Source organism: Meriones unguiculatus, chromosome 5, assembly GCF_030254825.1.
Source record: "Meriones unguiculatus strain TT.TT164.6M chromosome 5, Bangor_MerUng_6.1, whole genome shotgun sequence".
In the NCBI taxonomy this organism is placed as follows: Eukaryota; Metazoa; Chordata; class Mammalia; order Rodentia; family Muridae; genus Meriones; species Meriones unguiculatus.
The window spans coordinates 118,443,917-118,468,726 of record NC_083353.1 but is presented as its reverse complement, the minus strand read 5'-3'; the positions used below and the strand labels follow the sequence as shown (position 1 = coordinate 118,468,726).

The window sequence follows — 24,810 nt, the reverse complement described above, 5'->3', positions numbered from 1 at the left end:
TTCCCTTCACCTCCCCCCCAACACATCCACTCCTCCTCCCTTTTTCTCCAGAAAAGGGGAAGCCTCCCATGAATGTCAGCCAGCCTTAGCATAGCAATTTGCAATAAAAACAGATGCATCTTCTCCTATTAAAAAAATCTTAATTTTTGGATTTATTTATTTTATATGTAATAGTGCTTTGCTTGGATATATGTATGGATACTACGTGCATGCCTGGTGCCAGAGGAAGTCAGAAAGGGCATTTTACCTTCTGGAACTAAAGTTACAAATGATTGTGAGCCATCCTGTAGGTCCTGGGAACTGAACCCAGGTACCCCGGGAGGACAGGTAGTGCCCTGAACCTCTGAGCCATCTCTCCAGGCCCTTTAGCTGTTCTTAGAGATATATAGCCATGTACAATTGCAGTTTTGATTTGAAGTTCTTAAATGGTAAATCGTCTTGGATTTATTTTCACGTTATTCTTCACTCTCTGTACATTTTCTATGGTGAAATAACTGAGCACACCTTTTAAGAATTTTGTCTTTTTAAATCTTAAATCTGGAGGACTTACATAGTTGAGGATAAAAATAGGCTGATATGGAACAAGAATGTTTGTTTGTTTCTTTTGGTTCCAGATTATTTTGTTGTTGTTGTTGTTGGTTTTTTTGAACAGAACGTTCACAAAGCAGACATTTTGAACTCTGGTGAAGTCTGTCTTCATACTTCAGCTATTATTTCTAAGAACTCACTGCCCAATTCAACACTATAAAACTTTTCTCTTATGGTTTTGGTTCAGAAAGTTTGTAGTTCTAGGTTTTACCTTGAGGTCTGTGACCGTTTTGGATTCTTTGCAGGTTACACCTTGAAGCTCCTGGTTTTGCATGTGGAGTTTCAATTGTTTGAACAATCTCATAGGGTACCTGCTGCCCGTTAAAAGCCCTCCACTATTTCTACACACTCTGTTCCTAGCTTCTCTGTGTATTTTTCTACCACAACCACTGCACTATTTTGAACACTATAGTTTTATAATAAACATTGAAATTGTGCAGTAGTGATGCTTGAAGTATATTCTTTTCCAAAGCTGTTTCAGTTGATCTGTGCTACTGTGTTTCCATATCCAGTTGATCAATAACCAGAAATGGTGGCACACATCTTTAATTCCTGAATTTAGGACGCAGAAGCAAGTGGATCTTTATCAGTTCAAGGCCAGCCAGGACTACAGAGAGAGGTCATATCTCAAAATAAAATAAAATAATTCCAATTCCCAAAACAAAACACAATTATTCGTGCATTCTTTGAGATCTCTGGACAACAAAAATCTCCGGATTTTGGCACAGGTGATCTAAACATACTCAAACAAAAATGTCTGCTTTTGTGGATCTCTGTAATTTGACCTTCACCCGTAGGTTGTTAGGCCTTAAGTAGGATGTCAATTATATATTTTTTCATGGATGACCTTCGGTATTTTAAGAAGAAAGTTACTTCTTAAGCACTTTTATATTATTGTGTGTGTGCATGCACGCATGTGTATGTGTGTACATGTGTGGTTGTGTGTGTGTGTGTGTGTGTTATCCATTTGTTTGTATGAGTATACCCATGTTGTGTGGGTATGCCGGCATCTGCCTGTAGAGGCAAGAGGTTTGTCTTCCTCTACCACTCTCCCGGTTCTGAGACAGTCTGTAACTGAATGTGGAGTTCACAGATTAAGCTGGCTGGCCATCAAGCCTCAAGCATACTTTTTTTTTTTTTTTTTGCCTTTTAATTTATTTATTGCTTTATTCATTACAATTTATTCACTTTGTATCTGAGCTGTAGCCCCCTCTCTAGTTCCTTCCAAATCCCACCCTCATCTCCTCTTATTCCTCTCCCAAATCCACTGATAGGGGAGGTCCTCCTCCTCTTCCCTCTGATCCTAGTCTATCAGTTCTCATCAGGACTGGCTGTATTGTCTTCAACTTTGGCCTGGTAAGTCTGCTCCCCCCCTCAGGGGAAACCCACTTGGACACTGAACTGCCATGAGCCACATCTGAGCAGGGGTTCTAGATTATCTCCATGCATGGTCCTAGGTTGGAGCATCAGTCTCAGAAAAGACCCCTGGACCCAGATTTTTTGGTTCTGTTGCTCTCCTTGTGTTGTTCCTGTTCCCTTCAGGTCTTTCTATCTCCCCTTCTTTCATAAGATTCCCTGCACTCTGCCCAAAGTTTGGCTATGAGTCTCAGCATCTGTTTTGATACCCTGCAGGGTAGAGTCTTTCAGAGGCCATCTGTGATGGGCTCCTGACCTGTTCCCTGTTTTCTCCCTCTCCCGACGTCTGTCTCATTTGCCTTTTTGAATGAAGATTGAGCATCTTACCCAGGGTCCTCTTTCTTGATTAGCTTCCTTAGGTGTACAGATTTTAGTATGATTATCCTATATTATATGTCTAATATTCACTTATAAGTGAATATATACCATGTGTGTCTTCCACTTCTGGGATACCTCACTCAGGATGATCTTTTCTAGTTCCCACCATTTGCTTGCAAATTTCATGATTTCTTTGTTTTTAATTGCTCAGTAGTAGTCCTTTGTGGCAAATTGTGGTAGATGTACCACAATTTCTGTATCCATTCCTTAACCGAGGGACATCTGGGTTGTTTCCATCTTCTGGCTATTACAAATAAAGCTTTTATGAACACGGTTGAGCAAATGTCCTTGTTGTATACCTGAGTATCTTTTGGATAAATGCCTAGGAGTGGTATTGCTGTATCTTGAGGTAGCACTATTCCTGATTGTCTGAGAAAGCGCCAGATTGATTTCCAAAGTGGTTGTACAAGTTTACATTTCCACCAGCAATGGAGGAGGGTTCCCCTTTCTCCACATCCTCCCAAGCATACTTTTGTCTCTGCTCCTTACCCTGCTATAGCCTATGTGAGCACACCCAGCTTTTACAGGAGTACTGAGGATCTGCACCCTGGCAGTTACTTCCTGTGCTATCCATTTTTATCTCTAGATAAACTTTTTCATTATGTGGCCTTTTATTTTTACTAAAGTTCTTTTTTTTTAATTTTTATTTTATTTAAGTTTATTTACTTTCCATCACAAAGGTGCTCCCTCCCTTCTTTCCTCCCAGTCCCTGCTCTGCCTCCCCTTCCTTCTGCCTTTCTCTCTCCCTTCCTCTCCCCCCAACCCCGAAAAGGGAATTAATCCTCCCAGCACATCAGGACTGAGCATATCCTCATCCGCTGAGGCCAGGCCAGGCAGCCCTGCCAGGGGTAAGTGATCCATAAGCAGGCAATAGAGTCCATGTTAGAAAGAGCCTCCCACCCCCCACTCACCAGACGATCCACATAAAGACCAAGCCGCCCAGTGGTCACATATGTGCAGGGGGCCTAGGTCTAGACCACGCATGTTCTTGGAGGCCTGAGACAGGGTAGGTTCCTGGGAGGATATTGATGTGACTGTAGCTGAGACTCCTAACAGGGTGGGACATGAAGGCTGAAGTGACCACCTCCTAGCCAGGCAGGACTAGTGGAGGGAGGGGAACAACAACCCACTCACCAAACCTGTGATACAAAAATTACTCTGCCTACAAGAAGTACAGGGATAAAGAGGGAACGGAAATTGAGGGAATGTCTAACCCATGACTGGCCCAACCTGAGACCCACCCCATGGTAGAGAGCCAGCCCCTGACACTATTAATGATGCTCTACTATGCTTGCAGACAGGAGCCTAACTGACTTTCGTCTGGGAGTCTCCACCCAGGAGCAGATCTAGACAGATGCTGGGACTTGCAGCCAAGCATGGGGAGGAGCTCCGGGGGTCCTGTAGAAGTGTTGGGGGAAAGATGGAAGGATCTGGAGGCAGCAAGACATCTGCTAGGAATCCAAACTCAGGTTCTTAGGCTTTCATAGCAAATGCTTTACTCTCATAGCCACCTCCCAGCCTTCACTGCTATAGTTTTTGTGACAAATAATTTATCGTTCTCACCTGGCCTTGAGATTACTTGAGATTACTTCTTTTACTGGGGAGATGATAAACCAAAACAAACAAAGAAAAAAAAATCAAGCACGAAAACAACACAAACAAAGAAACAGGGCTAGAAATAAATACTCAGTTTAGATTCAAGCCCATCCAGACCAGATCACAGTCCCTAGTGAGGTTCCTGAGAGGGCTAAACAAGAAAGGAGACTTGAGTGAGTTCAAGCCAGGAAGAGGGTGAGAAGGACATTCCCTAGGTCTCAGAGTGTTCACCTCATGGTGGTACCTCTATTGTTCCGGTCACATGAAAAATTGCTGGACTAGAATCCCCCTCAGTTTTCTTCCCTTCCTTTCTCCCTTGTTCTCCCCTTTCCTTTCTCTTTCCCTTCCTTGACTTTACTCTGTTTTGGACTTTGCTCTGTATTGCTGATTAGGTATGGCTGCCCTGCACAGATCTCTCAGGCTTGCCTATGAGCTCTCAGTATCTTTGTATTTCTAAATGCCCCAGGAACGCCCCAGCATCGGTTTTACCTCTCCTGCGCTCTCTGTGCTTGGCCACATTTTAAACATGCTAAGCTTGGACAGTCACAGGGCTTACTTTCTTTTTCATCTTACAGTACCTTGGAACTTGTTATTCACTGTTCTGAAAATGATTACTTTGTGTATCTTGTCTACTGTTAGTTTTGGGCATTCCCAATCCTTACTTCTCCACCCTGGCTTCAGGCAAAAGTCCAAGGTAAGGTTGTTTTTGTTGTTGTTGTTTGTTTGTTTGTTTGTTTTAAACTGGGAGGTTAGCACTGAACAAAGATTAATCCAGATAAAGACATAAATAAACTAAAAAACAAAACAAGCTGGAGTCTAAGGCGGAAGGGTGAATTTCTTAGCTGTTTGGTGCAGTTGCTGTTTCAAAACTGATGAGAGAGCTAACTTTTGAAGCCTTGTTGACTGCATATGAATCCTCACTCCTGTTCCCTGCAGTTTTCAGAGAGCCTGGTGCCTCATTGCCTTGGGCTTCTGTTCTGATGTAGCTTCCCTGACCTGGGCTGTCCTGTGTTTACCTTCTCGTTCATACGCTGAATACTAATCCCAACTCGTGGATAAGCTCCTATTCTTCCTATTATTTAAATCAGGTCTCAACTGCATACATTTCTTTCCCTGTGGCTTGTTTATGCCCTGTGTGCTGAGACTATTTTTTTTATATATTTTTAAAACGGAACTAAAAATTCATATGCAGTGAAGTGTAGGTGACTTGCGAATTATTAAACATTTGTTCTCATTTTTTTTTCTTCCAGAGAAAGTTTGCTGATTGCTGGTATAAATTTGCTGTTGTTTATGAGTGCATTTCTTTAACGAGAAATGAATGCTGGCTTAGCACAAAGGCTCTGATGTCAGACTAACCCTGAGTTCAAATTCAGCTGCTGGCTTTCCCAGTTATCAAGGTCAACTTATTGGCCATAATGATGCTTTCATTCCTTCAGACAAACACAAAAGTAGCATCTCTTGCTACCTCACAGCTATCGAGAATCTATGTTTATGGAGTGCTTTCAGTGCCTAGAGTTTGATGAGTTAACAAAACCCTCAATTCTGTACACTATTTGCTTGTTATTATTCTGTCTTTTTAACACCCTGTGGATGGTCTCGCTTTCTTAGCAAATTCTAAAACTTTTATGCATGATGAATTGAATAACCTACAGATATCAATTTGGGCTCAACTACATATGTTACTAAGGAGTCTGTGTTGAAGCACCATGCCCTGGAACATACTGTCTTGCACATAAAAATAAGTGGCTGTTCTTTTATTGTTCATCACAGAAGTTTATGGTGTGCTTTCTTAGGGCTCATTTTTAAAGACTGGATTTCCTCACAGAACTTCATCCAGCAAAGCTGTGTTGCTCTGGCTGGTAACACGATCAGAGCAGATGTGCTTTCCTGTATCTACTGCTAATTTATTTTTAAAACTTATCAAGTAAGTTGGATAAATTGAAAATATTTCATCTTGAATCTATGCTTGGGAGGAGGCTAAGGCAGGATGGTTGCTGTGAGTTTTAGGTAAGCCTGGGCTACCTACAGAATTCTAGACCAGCCTGGGCTACACAGTCCGACTCTGTCTCAACAAACCAAGATAAATAAAAATAAAGTGCCTAATACTTTTATCCTAATATTAAAGCTACTCAAAATGTTTTATTTACATTTATTTATTTTATGTGTGTTTTTGTTTATGTGTGGGCACATGTACCGTGGCACAATGTGTACTGAGGAAAAGTTGTGGGAGCCGGTCCCCTTCTTCCATCCTGGGATCCAAACTCGGGCTATCGGCCCTGGCAGCTGAGCCATCTCACCACTCCTCACAGGCACCATCTTCGTACCTGAACCTGCTTCGTCAGTTCTCTCAAACTCCACCCCTCCACATCAGCTTCATCCATGATGGGCAGAGCATTCATCTGTGGATGATGTCGTGAACCAGAAAACCAACAAGGTCCCAGTTTCCAGGAAAAATGGGAGAGGAACGAGGGTTTGACTTATAAGGACTGATGTGACTGTGTTATCAACTGACTTGTGTGTGGACCTCGAGCAATCGGGGCTTTTATATTTATTAAGCTGGCCTTCGGTTACAACATATTGAAACTTAATGGTCTGTGTTATGGTTCAGCCAACAGCCACAGGCCTCAGCCCTCCTTAGCTGCCTAACTTCATTGTGAGCATACCCAGCAATTCATTTATAATTTAACTTTTACAGAATAAGCAAATCAATTGCACTATGAATAATTTAAGCCCAATAAAACATCTCATAGCAGTGGCAACAGAAATCTAGCTCAATATATTCATAAATGTCAAATCATCCGTTTTCACTAAGCTGTTGAGATGGCTTATAAAGCATTATCTCGCTTGGTATCTATTTCAGAGTTAAGCAGTTTTTCTATGAATGTATGCCCACCTAATAAATAATGTCTTAGAAATGATATAGGATGCTTAATATGTGATCTTTAAACTCCGTCTAGAGCAGGACATACCTGCAACGTCTAAATTCAGGAGGATAAAGCAGCAAAAATGCTGTGTGAACCAGGCTCAGTGACACATTCCTATAATCCCAACACTCAGGAAGGCAGAGGCATGTGGATCTCTGTGAGTTCGAGGCCAGCCTGGTGTACAAAGAGAGTCCAGGACAGAAAAACCCTGTCTTGAAAAAAAAACAAACAACAACAACAACAAAAAAACTAAAACCAACCCTCCTCCACCCCCCCCCCCACCAAAAAAAGAATGCTGTGCTTTCAAGGCCAACCTGAGCTATTGTCATCCTCACAATTTAAAACAGAAGATAAAACTTTTTGTTTCCAACTTCCAAACTTAAATTGTGAGCCTGTTTCTTAACTTCCTTGAAATGGCTTTCAACGAGAGTCAAAGGGGTTGGGAGTCATCTTCGACTGTCCCATCTCATCAGTCAAGAACAATAAACACATGATCCTCCTGCCTCTGCCTCCTTCAGCAAATCCAAATCCTAAAGAAACCAATCAAGAAGGAGGACTCTGGCTAAGATGCTCAATCCCCATTCAGAAAGGCAAAGAGGATGGACATCAGAAGAGGGAGAAAACAGGAAACAGGACAGGAGCCTGCCACAGAGGGCCTCTGAAAGGCTCTGCCCTGCAAGGGTATCAAAGCAGATGCTGAGACTTATGGTCAACCTTTGAGGAGAGTGCAGGGAATCTTATGAAAGAAGTGGGAAATAGTAAGACCTGGAGAGGACAGGAGTAACAGAACCAAAAAATCGGGGCACAGGGGTCTTTTCTGAGACTGATACTACAACCAAGGACCATTCATGGAGATAAGCTAGAACCCCTGCACAGATGTAGGCCCTGGCAGTTCAGTGCCCAAGTGGGTTCCATAGTAATGGGAAGAGGGACTGTCTCTGACATGAACTGATTGGTCTGCTCTTTGATCACCTCCCCCTTACCAGGACACAGAGGAAAACAATGCAGCCAGTCCTAATGAGACCTGATAGGCTAGGGTCAGATGGAAGGGGAGGAGGACCTTTCTTATCAGTGGACTGGAGGAGGGGTAAGGGTGGAGAAGAGGGAGGAAAGGTGGGATTGGGAGGGGGGAGGGAGGGAGCTACAGGGGGCATACAAAGTGAATAAATTGTAACTAATAAAAATTTAAAAAGAGAACAATAAACACAAGACAAACAGAGTCAATACGCAGACAAATAAAATCAGTCCTCCTGGCCAACAGAGGCAAAACCAAAAAAGGATACGCCAGCCATGGGCCGACCTGCTTCTCCTCAGAATCACAAGGGGGATCCAATCCCCTGCAGGTGGGTTGGAGACATCTCTTGGGTCCTATAGCCTGGGGTCTTCCAGCAGCATGTCTGCCTAAGACCTCCCAAGGCAAAAAATAGGTTTACAAGTTTACAGGTTGGGCCCAAGTCAGGGACACCACAAATAAGCAGGGCAAACAATAATACTTACTGGCCAGCCGCTGGCTCTACATGTTGGGGGTCCTTGGAGGTCTTGGGGATCCTGAAAGCCTCCAAATATTATGTCCAGATCGTGAAGACCCCCAAAACCACCAGGAGACCGACCACGGATGCAAGGACAAAGAGCCTTTATTTTGGGCTTAAGCTCAGATTCTTGACTGTCACCAATGCAGTGGATCAGGGAGGAAAGCCCTGAGCAGCTGAAAAGCTGGGTTTTTGTAGTAGTTTGAGGAAGGAATGGGACTTTCCAACTTTGGCAGTTCATGACGGCTCGTGTTTAGCAGAAGCAAGCTTGTCATAAACTGATTGGCTGCTGCTGATCCAGGGGATGGGGGGCCACTTCATGGAGTGTCCAAGAAATAAGATGTGCCCAGGTAACAAAGAGTGCTAACAAAACGTGCTCAGGAAACAGACTCATTTTGACTAGCTCAGCAAAGGTTTCTAACTAGCCTTTAATTTGACTAGTTCTGCAGCTGAGGGACCTTTCAAGACAGTTACTAGATGATTGTTTCTGATTTTCAGGGAGGTTACTGAGTTATTGTATCTCATTTCCACGGATTATAGTATCATGTTCTGAGAAACAGAAACAGGATATAAGCTACTGTGGGAACATTACCAGGAAACAAACTCAGGCTTACAGTTTCTTATGAAACCTGTCATGGCGGCACAGATCCTTGGGCCCTTCAGTCCTGTATGTTTCCAGGACAGTCTGAGTGTCCTGGCCAGCTTTAACTGTAAACTTGACAAAACCTAAAATTATTTGGGGGGAAAACCTTTACTGAGAAATTGCTGGATCAGATTGGCCTGGCCAGGGAGGTGGAGGAGGGAACTTTTTACTCGACATAGGAGGTCCCAATCCACAGTGGGCAGTAAGTACTATCCCTAGGCAAGGGTGCCTGACTGCTTAAGAAAGCTGCTGAGTGAGCAAGAAGGCAGCAAGATGCATTTGTTTTTCTCTGCCCTTGACTGTGGCTGTGATGTGACTAGTTGCCTAATTTCCTGCCTTAGCTTCCACTCAACGATGGCCAGTAGCCTGACATTGTAAGCTTAGTAAACCCTTTCCTCCCCTAAGTCCCCCCAACAGCCACAGAAATAAAACTACAGTGTAAAACCCTGTCTCGACAACAGAAGTAGCACTTGGGATGCAGAGGCAGGTGGAAATCTGTGAGTTTGAGCCTGTCCTGATCTACACAGAGAGTTCTAGGCCGGCTCAGGCTACAAAGGGAGACCCTATCTGAACAAACAAACAAAAGCAAAGCAAAACAAAACAATACAACTGACTACATGCTTCAGTAACTTACATAAAAAGTAATTGTTCAAGTATTTTTGCTTTTTCATTATTCTAATTAGCCTTGACAAAGAAATATGGGTTATTATTCTCTGATTTTTTACTTCATTTGTTCATTTACTCACTAAATGATTGTTTAGTGTGAACTAATGCTAAAGAGAATCTTCCTATAACAGGAACAGTGTAGACAATGGTAAAGATGCACAGAGGTCATTCCCATAATGCTCAGAGTCTGTGCTGAAGAGGAAAAATAATTTTAAACAACCGCAATTAATACAATTAATTGTATTAATTTAACACGGGGAAGTGTTTACTTTGTACTACACTGAAATGGGTAATAAATACGACAAGTATAGAAAAGTTTCCTTCAATCTGGAAAGTTGTAAATTGGTAGCAGACATTAAAATTAGAAATAAAATAGGCACACACGGCTGTGACTAAGCTGCATACGCCTGAAGGAAAAAAACAATTTCTAAAAACCAGGGCTGTGAAAGAGGGAATAGCAACTTTCAGCAGCATTTCCACCCTCATGCGGGCCCTGCTGGCTTAAATTCTGCAACCTGACTCTCACGTTTACGAGACAGTTTCTAATTAATTGGCCTGGTAATCCCTAAAACAAGGCTGTAGATGGCGCCATCACTTTGACCATTCGCTGTGTGGTTTTGTTTCTGGGGTTTTAGTAGATTCCTACCGGCCTGTCTTAGATCACACCTCTTGGGAGATTTATTATCATTCATCAGTTTTCCGTCTCTTTTCACCTTACAAGGATCTCTATAGACATTTTCTCAGGAGGAAGCCAGCTCAGAAACCGAAACACATTTAAAGTCACTTAGTCGCTAGGGAGCTGGCACGGGAGAAAGGGCACCACCACCCGCTGTGTCTCCGGATCCTGAATTTAGAAGCTGCACCAGTGATTTATTTACGCTGTGAGCTGATGCCCGCTCCTCTCTGTAAGAACACCAGGTGAATTGCTGCCAATATGTTAAGCCAAGTTACTTTATCCTAAACCGGGTATAAAATGCCCTCATAAAAGAAAAAACGATGCTGTTGACTAGGGCAATTAGGGCAATCTGGCAACCACCCTAGGGCTATCTGCTGCTATCCCGTTTACACTCTTCCTGTTAAGTATGATTTCGAAATCAAGAGCACAGGAAGTAAAAGTCAATACATCTGACTGATCAATGGATGGCTAACAATGTATTAAAAATAAACACAATGGAAAAAAGAAGAGCCACTGTGAGTAGAATGAAGAATGAAGCACACAAATAAATATGCAAGAAAAACACTCTCCACACAGAAATTCAAACATTGCATAATACTTGATAAATGTAACAGTTATGACCTCCAATTAACTAAGACAATTTTTTAAATTAAATGAATACATATATATTAACACACACACACACACACACACACACAAAACAAAAACAAAAACAAAACAGAAACTAAATGAATGAAATGTTCCCTTTTTGAAATTAGCACTTGCCAGTTTTTCTTCAATTCTTCCTAGCTTCCCCGGGGCAATTTAGAGACAACCCAATTGTAACATGGGAATAGAAATTGGAATTGTTGATGGTTCATTGTGGTGACGTTCATGAGAAGTATGCTTGTTTTCCTTTCTGGTTCCAGGCACTGTGCTGGACATTGAACTCGGGGTATCTGGAAAGACAGAATGTTCTTCCTTTTCAGGGTTACAGACTAAATCAAACAGTGTGTTGACTGTAACGTAGGAGATTATAGGCGTTGTTGCTTTTGAAGCATTATCATTTATTTTTATATCAGGTAGATGATTTTTTTTTAAGACAATGCCTTATGTAGGCCGGGTGGGCCTCGAATTTGTAATTGTCTTGCCATAGCCTCTCACATGCTGCGGTTCCTGCAAGGGACACCAGGCTCAGGTTCCTGACCAGAGAGAACTAGGAAGGGTAGCACATGAGAATAAAGCATAATGACACATGCATATAAAAATTGCTAAGTATGCTAACTTAAAAACAAGAAAAAAGATAATTATCAACTGAATAATAATAATTGTTATTGATTTTAAAGTAGCTTTTCTTTGGTATTTATAGACATGTAAATGTATAAATATGTTTATACATTGAATCAACGTGTAATCATTGAAAGCCTATACTGAATCTTAATTTATTAGGAAATATTAGTGTAACTATTACACATAAGTCTTAACTCTTAGAAGCAGTTTTTAATTTTTTGTTGTTTGACACTTTCATATATTTATGTGATTAAATTTAGTTATTTTCATGCCCTATACTCCTCTCTCACCCACTGCCCTCCCCTACAGGAGACATTGACTCAACAACACCTCAGACTTTCATATCTCCTCATGGGTGACCCCCTGAGTTTAACTCATTAGTGAGGACTGAGGGGAACTTGGCAAGAGCTACTGCCTTACATTCTCTTGTCTGTGTCTTCTTACAAAATAAGGCTGATTCTTTCCTCTGCACATGGAAAGAGGATCTTTCCCTCCTTCTTTTTCACATGAACGTCTCATGGCCTGTGTCAGGGGTGACCTTCCTCTTTCCTTTGGTTCTCAGATGTCAACATACCTTATCTGGGGAGAGGGTAGAATGTCCTCCTTCTCACCATGCTGCGTTGCAAAGATTGCATTACTGAATTGAATGACTAGTGAAGAATAAGGATAAACATGGTCCCTCTATGACACAGTCAGGAAAAGTCAGTAAGACTTGTGTGGGAGACTGTGCAAGGAGAATTTCACTTACTCTGCTGAGGGCTCTATTGTCTCCATCCATGTTAGACCTTGAGAAGCACATACTCATGTTCAGAGATCAACCCCTCCTACCTTCCTCCGCTATACCTGGGAGACCCATCATGGCATCCAAGCAACTGAGGGTTTTATTCCAAAGGACTGATAGGTCCGATAGTCTGACGGACCTAACCAAGCTCCATGCTCTCATTGTAGCTTCTTAGGTCAGAGCTGAGTTTGTTATCTCATGATCAGGAAGAATGAGGAGTTTTTGAGATCCTGTCTGGAAAACCAAAACAGAGCAAAAAGCCAACTTGGCAGCAGGTGGTAGGTAAACCCACTCTTACAGCAGTTAGTTTGGAATCTGCAGCACAGTATCTTTTCACTGCCCTTGGCATAAGAGTTCCACTACCCTGAACAGTTCCCCAAGGACAAATGTTCAGGGCGATCATCCTGATCATCCTCTCTCTCTTTCACAGTCTCTGGAAGTTCCAGGTGAGTGCATTGCTTCATGGTGTCCTTGCCTCCTGTCACAAAGATGAGAAATTTATTAGTTTAACAAGTGCCCATGGCTCACTCATGTATGCTAACATATCATCTGCAAATAGTGATATATTGACTTCTTTCTTTCCAATTTGTATCCCCTTGATCTCCTCTAGTTGGCTTATTGTTCCAGCTAGGATTTCAAGTACTATGGTGAAGAGATATGGACAGAGGGGGCAGCCTTGCCTTGTCACTGATTGCAGTGGAATTGTATTAAGCTTCTCTCCATTCAGTTTGATGTTGGCAATAGTCTTGTTGCATATCATCTTTACTGTGTTTAGGTATCAATCAATCTGGCACTTTCTCAGAAAACTGGGACTAGCCTTGCCTCACGAGCCAGCTATACCACTCCCAAAAGACATATACCCCAAAGACACTCCACCATACAACAAGGACACTTGCTCAACTATGTTCATAGCCGCTTTTATTCATAATAGCCAGAATCTGGAAACAACCTCAACTGAAATGTCCCTCAACTGTGGTAATGAGTTTCTTTAGTGGGTAATGAGTTTCATTACCTATTCCGTTAGGGAATGAGCTTCTTTGTAGATAACCTTCCTGCAAGTGTCAGCACCTCTTGGCAGTTGTAGGGTATTTAATACATATTTATGGAATGCACACAAGCAAGGATGTATGCATGCAAGCAGAATTCTAACAAACCAACGGTGAATTCAACAGTTTACGTAGGCCACGCCAATTAGTCATGTCAACTTCAGTAGGGAGTATAATAATGATTTTTTAAGTCTCTAATCTATGTATCACTAATAGAGTTGATCTAAAACAACAACCTTGTACTATACAACATTTCAAATTTCTTCAGAATTTACAGCCTCAGAAACAGGATCTAGAGGCAAAAAAGTGGGAAATTACTCCAGTGTGGTTTTCATTTCCTGCTTTGTGCAATGTCTAGACTACTTAAGCTGAGCTCCATAAACCTCAGCAAAGGGCTGTGTGAGGTTTGGCTTAGAGATCTTCACCCTGGAAGTCGTTTTAATTGGAAAGAACATTCAAGTCCTCTGCCTACCCAGAACCCTGTGAAACAATGAAATATCACTCTCATCCAGAGGATCTGGATGAAGACGGGTATACTCAATTAGACTTCAGCACTCGTGACGTCCACAGAAGACCTGTGCAATCAGAGAAAGGTAGCCACTTTCTTCTTATAGCACTTTCATTCTCATTAACTGAAATAACAGAAGGGGAGATTCTTGATTTGTAGGACTTCCTGAAAAATGATATTGGTATATATATATATATATATATATATATATATATATATATATATGTAATATATACGTAGTTTTAAAGGCTGTTGGAAGTCATCATAGACCCTTGGAATGTTCCCTGAGCCTCTTTTCCTGAAAAGTACTCAATGACTTCCACCAATGGTTTTTGGTTTGTGGCAGGAAGCAGGACTACTCTGCTCTACAGATGCTTCATCGATGGGAGGGAGGGCTAGTAACACAAATAATGGACAAATAGGCAGTAGTTCTAGGAGAGGAGCTTGTTGCTTGTCTCATAGTAAGTGGTGAGGGGGTCAAGAAACAGCTAAGTGAACAACCTGTACAATCATACAATGTTTAATGCTGAAGTGGCAGGGGATGAAATCATAGAGGATTATATGGCAAATAAAAAATGAATATATCTTTGGTTAAGCCCAAAGAGAATCCAAGAGTCACAGGGTCCCAAATCCCAAATTTGATATAATTTTTGATAACAGATTAATTTGAATTTTTAAATGTTATTAATGAAATGTTAGTATATTGGTAATGGAAAACATATGCTAGACGAAAATGTTCCATTAAAGGGAGCTGATCTTAAGATGGAAACACACAAGGTATAGAGGATGGTAAAGCATCTTTTCACGGAGTGAGTGTTTTTGGGTCACCTGTTGGGCAGCTCTGTGACTTGGGTTTCTGCTGTTGGTGTCTTAACCTTAAAAAAAAAATCAGTTCACTGCTATTTTGAAGGAGGAGATGGCTCACAGGTTCTGACATCACAGTTTGCTTCCTTCTGCTTTTTGGTGTTTACATGATGCAATTATTTTCCTGTCTTAACCACGTACAGAATTTCTTTCTTGTGCAATTTGGCTGGAAAATACGTTGAATGAAGGAAGAGGCAAGGTGTATGTGCTTATTCTGTGTAAACTAAAGTGCTTATAATTACTAGAAAGGAGTGCTTCTGGGCACTCTTAGCTCCCTTCCAACAATAGTATTTGAAGGATACAATTTCACAACTGGAAAAAAAAAAACAAATTAAAAAAGAGTGTACATGTCTTGCTTCAATGGCTGTAAAGGCATGGTTGGATACCATAAAAAGCTAAAATGATACGCTCAGGATGCGAGGCTAAGCACTGCACTCAGGGTCAGCCGCTTTGGACCCAGAGAAGAGCATGTCTGATTGCATGCGGGTTGATGCCCCAGGTCCCGCCTCTGAGAAAAAGGTATCGGACGGGTCCGATGCTCTTTGGGTGGATGACACCTAAATGAACATCTGTACAAAGTCCCAATTTATTTCTAATATCAGAGATCAGACCTCTACTCTTGCCTGATGCGTCTAAAACAAAAAGGGGGAACTGTAGAGAGCTGCAGAATGCTATGCCTTAAAGATGGAGCTGGTTTCCGCCTTCCACCTTCCCGATGGTGAGTGCTCTCTGTCAGGAACAACTCCACATTTGGCTAAGGCCGAGGATCTGGCTTGCTTCCATGTATGTGGACCTATCTGCATTGCCCCCGTGGCATGCCTGGGTTGGCTACCCAGAGGCTATTTAAGCTGTGGGCTGGCTTTCCCCGGGGTCCGAGGATTGTTCAATGTTCCTGAATAAACTGCATTGAAAAAAAAAAAAAAAAAAAAAAAAAAAAAAAAAAAAAAAAAAAAAAAAAAAGAGTGTACAGAGAAAATAATTTGTCCAAATCATGCACCAAATAAATGAAAAGGGAAAGCTGTCCTTAGTAATTGGTGCTATTTCTCTTATGAAATAGCAGCAACCACTAGTACCACCACGCACAGTGGTAAGTGTATGATTAAACATTGTATGATTGTACAGGTTGTTCACTTAGCTGTTTCTTGACCCCCTCACCACTTACCACTTGCTATATGAACAAGTCGGTCTTCAGGGAATGAATAATGTCTAGACCTATGGTCTATCCAGTGAGCCTGTGATTGAGGAGTGCACAGATGGTAAGGCAGTGATAGCACAGCTCAAGCAACTGCAGAAGAGACATCTGAAGCTGGAGGACAAGACTCTCATGCTACAAGAAGATTCACAGACTCTCAAGTCGCTGGAGCAGAGAGGCTGATGACCCCTTCAGAACCACCCCCATTTCAGTGAGCTCAGCAATTAAAGGGCTTCATAGTCTCCCCTTATTCTCTTTCTTATCTTACTGCTTCCTAGAAAGCCGGGCGTCAACTACCCCTTGGCGGCGCATTGTGGTGGTTTTGGGAATCCTGTGCGTGGTGGTACTAGTGGTTGCTGCAGTCCTGGGTGTCCTGGGTGAGTATGGATGAGGGAGGTGTGTGCAGTTGCAGACAGTGAATATGCAGTTATTTTGTGCTAGGCGTTCTCTCAAGGGCTTGGCATGCATAACCTCAATTAATCTGTACATTAATCTCATTGAGTTTGTGCTATTATTTTTTTATTCACTCATACGAGAACGGAGAGACTGGAAGACTGACCATTCCACAGTAATAAGCTAGTTAGTGGTGGGATCATTGGTAGAAATGCAGATGATGTACGTGATAAAACATATATTCTTAAGCATATTGCTCTACTATTCCACATGGATAGCTGGTGTTTTAAAAGTGAAGTTTAAATAAAGTATAAATTAGTGGAGGGAAACTTGCAGAGCTGGAGAGGAAAACAGAGCCACGCTATTACCTTCCCTAGGAGGTAGCTATAGGAAACGAGTTTCACGTAATTTTTGTGAGTCTAGTGATACATGGAAATTCTCTTACACATGGTCTTTAATAAAAAAAAAAAATATCTTGACTTTACCAAGTATTGCCTGAGGCACTTAAAAATTACTAAGTAGGTATATTGTAAAGAATGAACAGAACTCTTAAGGTTTCTTTATTTCATGAATCCAGTGTCAATAAAGTTGAATGATACCTTCAGAGAGTCTTCATAGCTCATAATTAGTCAAATGCTTATTGAGTACAAAATATTTGATGTATTACATGCTGGGTAATTCTCAAAGAGCTGCCATTTTTAAATAATAGAAGAAAGCAAAAGGAGTATTATTATCACTAAGTTATTATTTCAAATCTTTTACAATTGCAGTTAGATCACTGTCATTTCCTTCTTGCTACCTTCTTCATAGAATTTACTTATTCATTTCCATATATTTAATATGTCATCTATGTAGCAACCATATGACTCTGTCTTTTTAAATTTTTTTTTTTTTTGTTGTTGTTGTTGTGAGCCTAGCCTTTAACGGCTGAGCCATCTTTCCAGCCTGGCTCTGTCTTTTTATCAGGAACGTATCATTAATTTATCATTAATCACAGATACCCCTTATGTGCTTCCACAGAATATGGGTGCTGGCATTTCAATTTTCAAACACAGCAGAATGACTTTCTTTTTTTTCTGTCACTGTTGTTGTTCGTGATATATGAAGCATTTTGGAGATTCAATTCAGGGAGAAATCCAGAGGAGAAAGCCAACTTCCCGTCAAGAAATAAAGAGAACCACAAGCCCACAAAATCATCTTTAGATGAGAAGGTGGCTCCCTCCAAGGCACCCCAAACTACAGGCAAGGGAAGAACTAAAGGAGCAATGGAATCCTGGATTCCAGAGGTTCATTTCCTGAGGTGTGGGGTGGGGAATATGTTTGCGTCTAATAACAGCACATATAAGGCAGGCAGGCATAATGGCATTTTCTTAGCATAACATAACTGCCAGACACCGGATAAAGTGACATCACAAATCCACAGCTCTTGCATTTATTAAAAGGATCAGTTACCACTTTTGTCTCAGGATGTGTGTTGAGACCTACCGGATATGATATAATTTGGTGCAACGGAAGGCTCAGTATTTAGTGCCTTTATGGAACTGATATTTTCACAATGGTATTGTTAGAATAAGATAGACATAAGGATAAAGAAATGCCAGGGAAAGTGAGGGAGGGATACTGAAGACAAGAGTGCAAATGCTAATAACAATATGCAGAAGAAATACATAACTCACCAAAAACTCTGGTTGAAAGTATCCAATCATAGAATTTCGTTGACTTTGTAACATTTTTCCACACTCAGCCTCTGTTTCTGATTTCATCATAACTGACTGACAATATTTTTCCTTCAGTATTTCATATCTGTATTTACCTCCCCACTGCTTTTAGCTAATGAAACACAAAAGAGTCTTTGAAATATTAGTAATTACATTTATGCCCCTTCGTAGGATAAATTAAGTCACGTGGAACTACTGTGTGTAGCAATTGATTTTGAGTGTATGTGTTTTAGGGAGAGTCAGTAGACAAAGGGAATGTGGACCTAAATTTAAAGTAATGGAAGAGATAAGTCAAGTTGTCTGTTTAAGACTCTGTAATTACTCAACAGATTTTAAATTAATTTTTTTATGTGTATGAGTGTTTTGCTTGCATGTCTGTCCGTAAAGCTCTTGCATGCCTGGTACCTCAAAGGCCAGAAGAGAATGTCAGCTCCTCTGAAACTGGATTTATAAATGTTGTGAATAGTCATATGAGTGCTGGGAACCAAACCTAGGTCCCCTGGAAGAGTAGCCAGTGCTCTTAAGCACTAGACCAATTTGTCAGCCTCCTAAATGAACAAATGGAGTTTAATATATTCTATAAAATAGTGTCTAATTTTTATCAAAAATTAAGTATGTGTTAATAAAATGTGTTAATGAAAACTCATTATTAGGTCTTCTTGAAAATGCACTAAAATAATTAATTGGTGCATTAATAAAATGCATTAAAATAATTAATTGGTGTACTGTGAACTTCATGATATTAATTTTCTTTCCAGGACTTTTTCCTGGACTCTGCCCCCCTAGTTGGATCATGCACGAGAAGAGCTGTTATCTGTTTAGCATGTCACAAAATTCCCGGTATGGAAGTAAGAGATACTGCTCCAGGCTGAGTGCTCATCTACTGAAAATAGACAACGCAAAGGAATTTGTAAGCACAAGCTTCTGCTCTAATTGCCTGGGGTCCATATTCAGCAGGGCCAGAGGGCCTGAGCTAACAATGTTAATATCAATGTTCTACATAACTGCAAAGTTATGCAGTAGTCATCTAAAGTACATAATACATGATTTTATTTTTAATTAATTGGTTTGAAAAGAAACCACATCTAACTTTAAAATAACCGAGGCTAGCAAGGTAGCACTTGCCATGATGCTTGACCTGAGTTTGATCCCCAGAACCCATATAATGGAAGGGGAGAAATTACTTCCACAGATTGCCCTCTGACCTCCACATGCCACACAACACACATGCACAAAACACATAAAGACGTATAAAAATATTAAAACAATAGCCAGGCATGGTAGCACACACCTTTGACCCCAGCACTCAGGGAGGCAGTGGCAGGGGATCTCTGTGAGTTTGAGGCCAGCCTGGTCTACAAAGTGAGTCCAGGATGGCCAAGGCTACACAGAGAAACCCTGTTTCAGGAAACCAGAAATAATATTAAAACAAATAATTTAAAACAAACTTTATAATTGCTTGATTGTAGTACCAAGAATTCTTAATTATTTATATATTTGTATTTCCCTTTTCAAAGTCAAAATATAAGAGAAAAAATGCCCACTTATTATTTAAGTGTCATGAAAGACATCAGCAATGATAATATACATTTATAAATTGTTTATTCTTTATAAAATACTGAGAAAGACAAAGAGGTATTGTTTTTTCTTTTCTTTTTTTTATTTTGAGAGCTAGTTTCCATCGTAGCCAAGACAAACCTAGAACTCACTAGGTAGACAAGATTGGCCAGAAATTCCTTCCAAGTGGCAAAGAGGACAAAAAATTAAGTCTCATATAGGTGTGTGTGTGTGTGTACACATATATACATACACATATACATACATATATATAGTTGAAAAGAGAAACAACAAGTTGTTATGAACGTTGGCCATCAGATATTGATAACGAACAACCTGAAGCCCTACTAACAAGAACATGTATAGAGATGGGGGGACCTGGAACACGCTTTGAAGCAGGGTCATCCCATTTTGTGACCAGTTCCGAGTCTTCATTGAAACCTGGATTGTTTCATCCTAACACAGGCAGTACCAAGCTGGGGATGTAGATCTGGGGTAGAACGCTTGCCTAGCACCTGCCTGGGTACCCAGGTCTCATCACAGCACTGTGCTCCTTGGCAAAGCTATTATGAATTTATATTTATGAAATATAAATATATTGTGCAAAAACTAATGACCCATCTTCCGTGAAACTGCTTGGGAGCCGAACATTGCTGGATATTGTATAGTTCGTTGAATGAGGTAGAATGTTAATAATTTGATCGTATATTTTTTCTTTTGGTTTGTATGAGTGCTTCTTTGTATGTATAAGTGCACTCATGTGTGTGTGTGTGTGTGTGTGTGTGTGTGTGTTTATGTGTGTGTCTCTTTGTATGTGTGTATCCACTGAACCAGCAAACCCCAGGATTCTCCTGTCTTCCCCCCCCTCCGGTACGGGGAGTTAAAGGTATGCACACCTGGCTTTTTAACATGGATCTCAGGAATTCAAACCAAGGTCCTCATGTGTTTTCAGCAAGCACTCTTACCCACTGACCTATCTCCTTAGCCCACACTCTTCACTGCCATTACGCTCTTGATGGGAAAATTGACAATGGCTCTCAAACGAGGAACTACTCCTCTGTAGACATTCAATGATATTCAAAGACTGACAGTGCTCTCTGGAGGGGTCATCTTGCATGAACATCCCTGTTTGAAAGGATTCGCTCATCTCTGAGTGCCTGTAGCATCGTCTCAGGCTCCCCCTGATGTGTGTCTGTATTCTCGTTTTCACTGCAGGAGTTCATCGAAAGCCACACGTCTTCTCGCCGTGTGAATGCATTCTGGATAGGCCTTTCCCGCAACCAGAATGAAGGGCCGTGGTTCTGGGAGGATGGATCACTATTCACTCCCAACCTGTAAGTTCCTGTAGAGACGTGGAGAGGTAGAAGCCCGATGTGCCCTTGTTAAGATCCTGCTTCCCTTTTTTTAACTAATGAGAAAAAGATGAGTCACGGTGGAGGGAGAGGGAGAAAGGGAGATAGGGATGAAGAGAAAAGGACAGAGGAAGGCCGTAGAGGATAGTTACAGGGGGCTGCTGACGCAGGAGTTCCCGTGGCATCTGGTCCAGGTGAGGAGGGGCACTGCTGATCTCTGCAGTTTTGTGACTAAGATCATGCATGGCTTCACAGTCAGACTTCAGTCTAAGGTAATGATTGACCTACTCACCGGGCACGAGGCATTAGACAAATCTCTGCCCATCTTTCAGAGCCACGTTCTTTATCCAAAATAGAGGCTAGAAAGCTACCCCTTAGAACGCATGGTGAGGTAGAAGGGCATAAAAGTAAATTCATTAGTGTCAGTGTTTTGCACGCAGCCAGTGGGATTTGTATTGAAAACACCCACACAGATCCTTTTGTATGTTTTTAAGACTTTATCTGGACATTTTGAAGCCACATGAAGAGGCATACACAGATTTAGAATTGTTGCATCTTCTTATTTGATGTTACCTTTCTTCTTTTATCCTAATTTCACGATTTTTGTTTTGATCTTTGTTTACATCTCATATTTTTTTCAGTTCACCTGTCTTTTTGTCATTTGCAGCTCATTTTAAATTTTGTTATTAATAATTTTAGCTTCGTGCTTTTAAAATCGACCTGTCACCAATTTGTGGCTACTATCTTGCTCACGATATTCTCAGTACTATCTATTAACTCCTAGAGTCCTCTCAGGACAGCTGTTTGAAGATCTGTACTTGCTAACCCTGTGTGCACTTTATTTTTCTCTCGTGCTTCATTTAGTATGGTTTGTTTTCTTAACTTGTGTTTAACAAGCGCTTATCAACATTGCATCATGAACTGTTTAAGGATTTTCGTATCTGAGTAGCATCTCGTTTGCTTCCTGCAGAGAATGAAAAGCTCACTTCCCCCCCTCCACCCAGGGCCACATCAGCAGCGCTCAGCTACCTCACCTCCAGCGCTGCGATCCAAATGAATTCATTAACAACCCACAGAACACACATCTCCCTCTTCCACATTCATCTTGACTTGTTTTCCAGCTGCAACCATGCAATGAGATGGTTCTCAGTAAATTCACAAATTGGACTTTAAATGTTACCACTCCCTGGGTTCCAGGCTGTAACTCGAGTGTCGAGCACATTTTCAGAAAACACTAGTCGCAATTCTCCCTGAGTCTTAGGTCAACGTGCTTGACCTTAGCCTCTGCCATTCCTAGAGCAGGGTTTCCCAGTCTGCCAGCCACAGGGTGGAGAAGAGGCAGCCATCCAAGGCAGTTGACCAGGTGCTGACTTTTGCACTATGGCCTAGTGATGGTTCCTGAGTGTGACTAATTGGCATGGATCTTTATTTTATGCAACCGTTAATAGTAGCATTTCTTTTTTTTTTTTAAGTCATTTTCTTACCTTAATTACAAAGACAAGTCTATTACCATTTGAGGACTAGTACAATCTAAATTAAAGATTCCCTTTCTAATAACTTAGGTGCCTCAAAACTGTTTTTACCGATGTCCTTAAACTTTCCAGCTCCATCAAAGGCTTTTCCGGGTCCCTGATTGTTTTAACTTCCTCATTGTATTTCCCTTTGACAGATTTGAAGTCAGAAATACAGCCTCCCAGGAAAGCATAGCGCACAACTGTGTGTGGATTCACGGGTCAGAGGTCTACAACCAAATCTGTAATATTTCCGCATTCAGTATCTGTGAGAGGCCGCTGTAAATGGAGTGTATGTGAGAGTGTAAGGATGGCATATACAACAACAGCAACAGAACAGGGAAAGAGAAATACTGCAAATCAGAGAAAATGCTAAAATGCTAAGTGTGGGGCACGGGTGCTGTGCCCCCGGGGAAGCTGGCATGGAGCTAGAGCAAGATCCAGAGGTGTCTGGACAGCAAAATTCTCAGTCTTGAGACCAGTAGAAGTAAAAACCACTCCCTCCTTGTTCTGTGCCTGCATGCCCCGGCGCACATAGCCCTTCGACCCCCGCCCTTGCAGTTCTTGAGCTAGTCATGTACCCTAGCACCTGAATTCCTCTCCTTGCACACAAAGCATATAGAGTGTATCAGCCACAGCCAATCATATACACCCACCCTGAAAACCTCTTCCTACACCCCAAAGTTCATATAGCCCTTTTCCCCCCTTGAATAAAGTGTACAGAAGCTATTTCACTGAATACTGTCTAAGAGAGCTATAATATTAAAGTCCTTGGAGAAGACATTCTCCCCCAGCACTCACAGCTGGACCTGGATCTTTTTCAATTGAGATGGAAAAAAAAAAGGCAGACCCACCCATTCCATCTTCATCCTTCCCATCCCGGTGTGCAGCGGTGCCTGGACACCTCAAGGGAAGAAGCAGACCACAGGACCACAGCTAGGAGAACTTGAATGAAGCTGAGGCTCCTGTCCTTGTCAGCTCATAAGCAAGGCGGCACCATCTTCCAGTTTGTAAGCCACTAAGTGCAGAGCGAAGGCAGCTTAGAAATACAGAGAATGAGTGAATGTGAGGTACCCAGACCCACATGTTACAATGACGACAAAACCCCTACACCCTTCAGGGAACATTGTAGAGGAGGGGAAGATTGTAAGAGCCAGAGGACCAGGATGCCTACTGCTTGTGTCTTCTGGACAGGACAGGGAAGGTGTGTCCAGGAAATATCAGTCATATAGTCCATTAAGCAAGTCCTGCACAATGAGAGCTTCAGTTAGTATGCCAACATGGATGTAACAGTTTTACAAGATCCTAGCCCCTACCTGAAGAACTGTAGACAGTTAATGACGTGAAAATTGGAGGAAGACCTTTCTCCAGGAACAATCCTCCTGATGTGTTCCTGAACCCAGAGCAGTCCACACTAAACACATGTAGAGACCAGTAAATGGACTAGTAGGACACACACACATGTTATTCAAAAAATGTTATTTGCTCAGTGTCTAGCAGCACATCAGATATACGCAGAAGGTAAAATGCTCTTCTAAATTAATAAGTGAATAAATGAAGGAAGAAAATCTTCACTGCAAATAAAGCTTTTATTTTCATCCACACGATCACTATTAAAATGGTCATCATCCAAAAGCAGTGACCCCAACTTCTTCCTCACTCTTTCCTCAACTAGATAACCTAGAGATGTCCTCCTTGTCTCTGATAGCAGAACCTGATCTACCGGAGGTGATACTCTTACAGGAAGCATTCTCCTTAAATAGAATAACTTGAAAAATAAATCAGATCAGATAACGGCCATTTAAAAAGCACCCAGGCAGGATTAGTGTTTTGGGCACAGACCATATTCTTTTTTTTTTTTTTTTTTTATGATGTACTATTGTGCAGTTAACAATCAAATCTTTACCAAAGTATGATTGGAATGTGTTTTCCCCGTGTTCTTGTTAGCTTCTAAGATTCTCTATTAATTCCTCCTGTGTTTCCAGTGGGGATTTCCAAATTCCTGGGGAGCCGTTTGTAGCTTCCTTTTACTGATTAATATGTGGGCAGAAATTGTGCTAAGTCCACTGAATTGTTCACTTGAAAATGATTGATTTTATGTCACTTTCACCTCAATTGAAAAACAGCTTATTAAAGTATCTTCTGCTTCTGAATAAACAGCCGATGTGTAGCAATTACTAACATAATTTGCCTTCTCCCTAAA

At 41.4% G+C, this 24,810-nt stretch overlaps 1 protein-coding gene across 2 annotated transcripts; it reads left to right on the top strand.

The window, feature by feature from the left end:
* The first annotated feature begins 13,906 nt into the window (after window positions 1–13,906).
* Window positions 13,907–24,781, top strand: Clec7a (C-type lectin domain containing 7A). 2 transcript variants are annotated; one of them, XM_021655292.2, is made up of 6 exons: window positions 13,907–14,105; window positions 16,355–16,453; window positions 17,577–17,711; window positions 18,946–19,097; window positions 20,960–21,078; window positions 22,766–24,781. In XM_021655292.2, the coding sequence occupies exons 1-6, from the start codon at window positions 14,003–14,005 to the stop codon at window positions 22,890–22,892; spliced, it is 735 nt and encodes a 244-aa protein (XP_021510967.1). In that variant the 5' UTR covers window positions 13,907–14,002; the 3' UTR covers window positions 22,893–24,781. The 2 variants fall into 2 exon arrangements, with proteins under 2 accessions (XP_021510967.1, XP_021510968.1); XM_021655293.2 differs by lacking the exon at window positions 17,577–17,711.
* The last annotated feature ends 29 nt before the right edge of the window (window positions 24,782–24,810 follow it).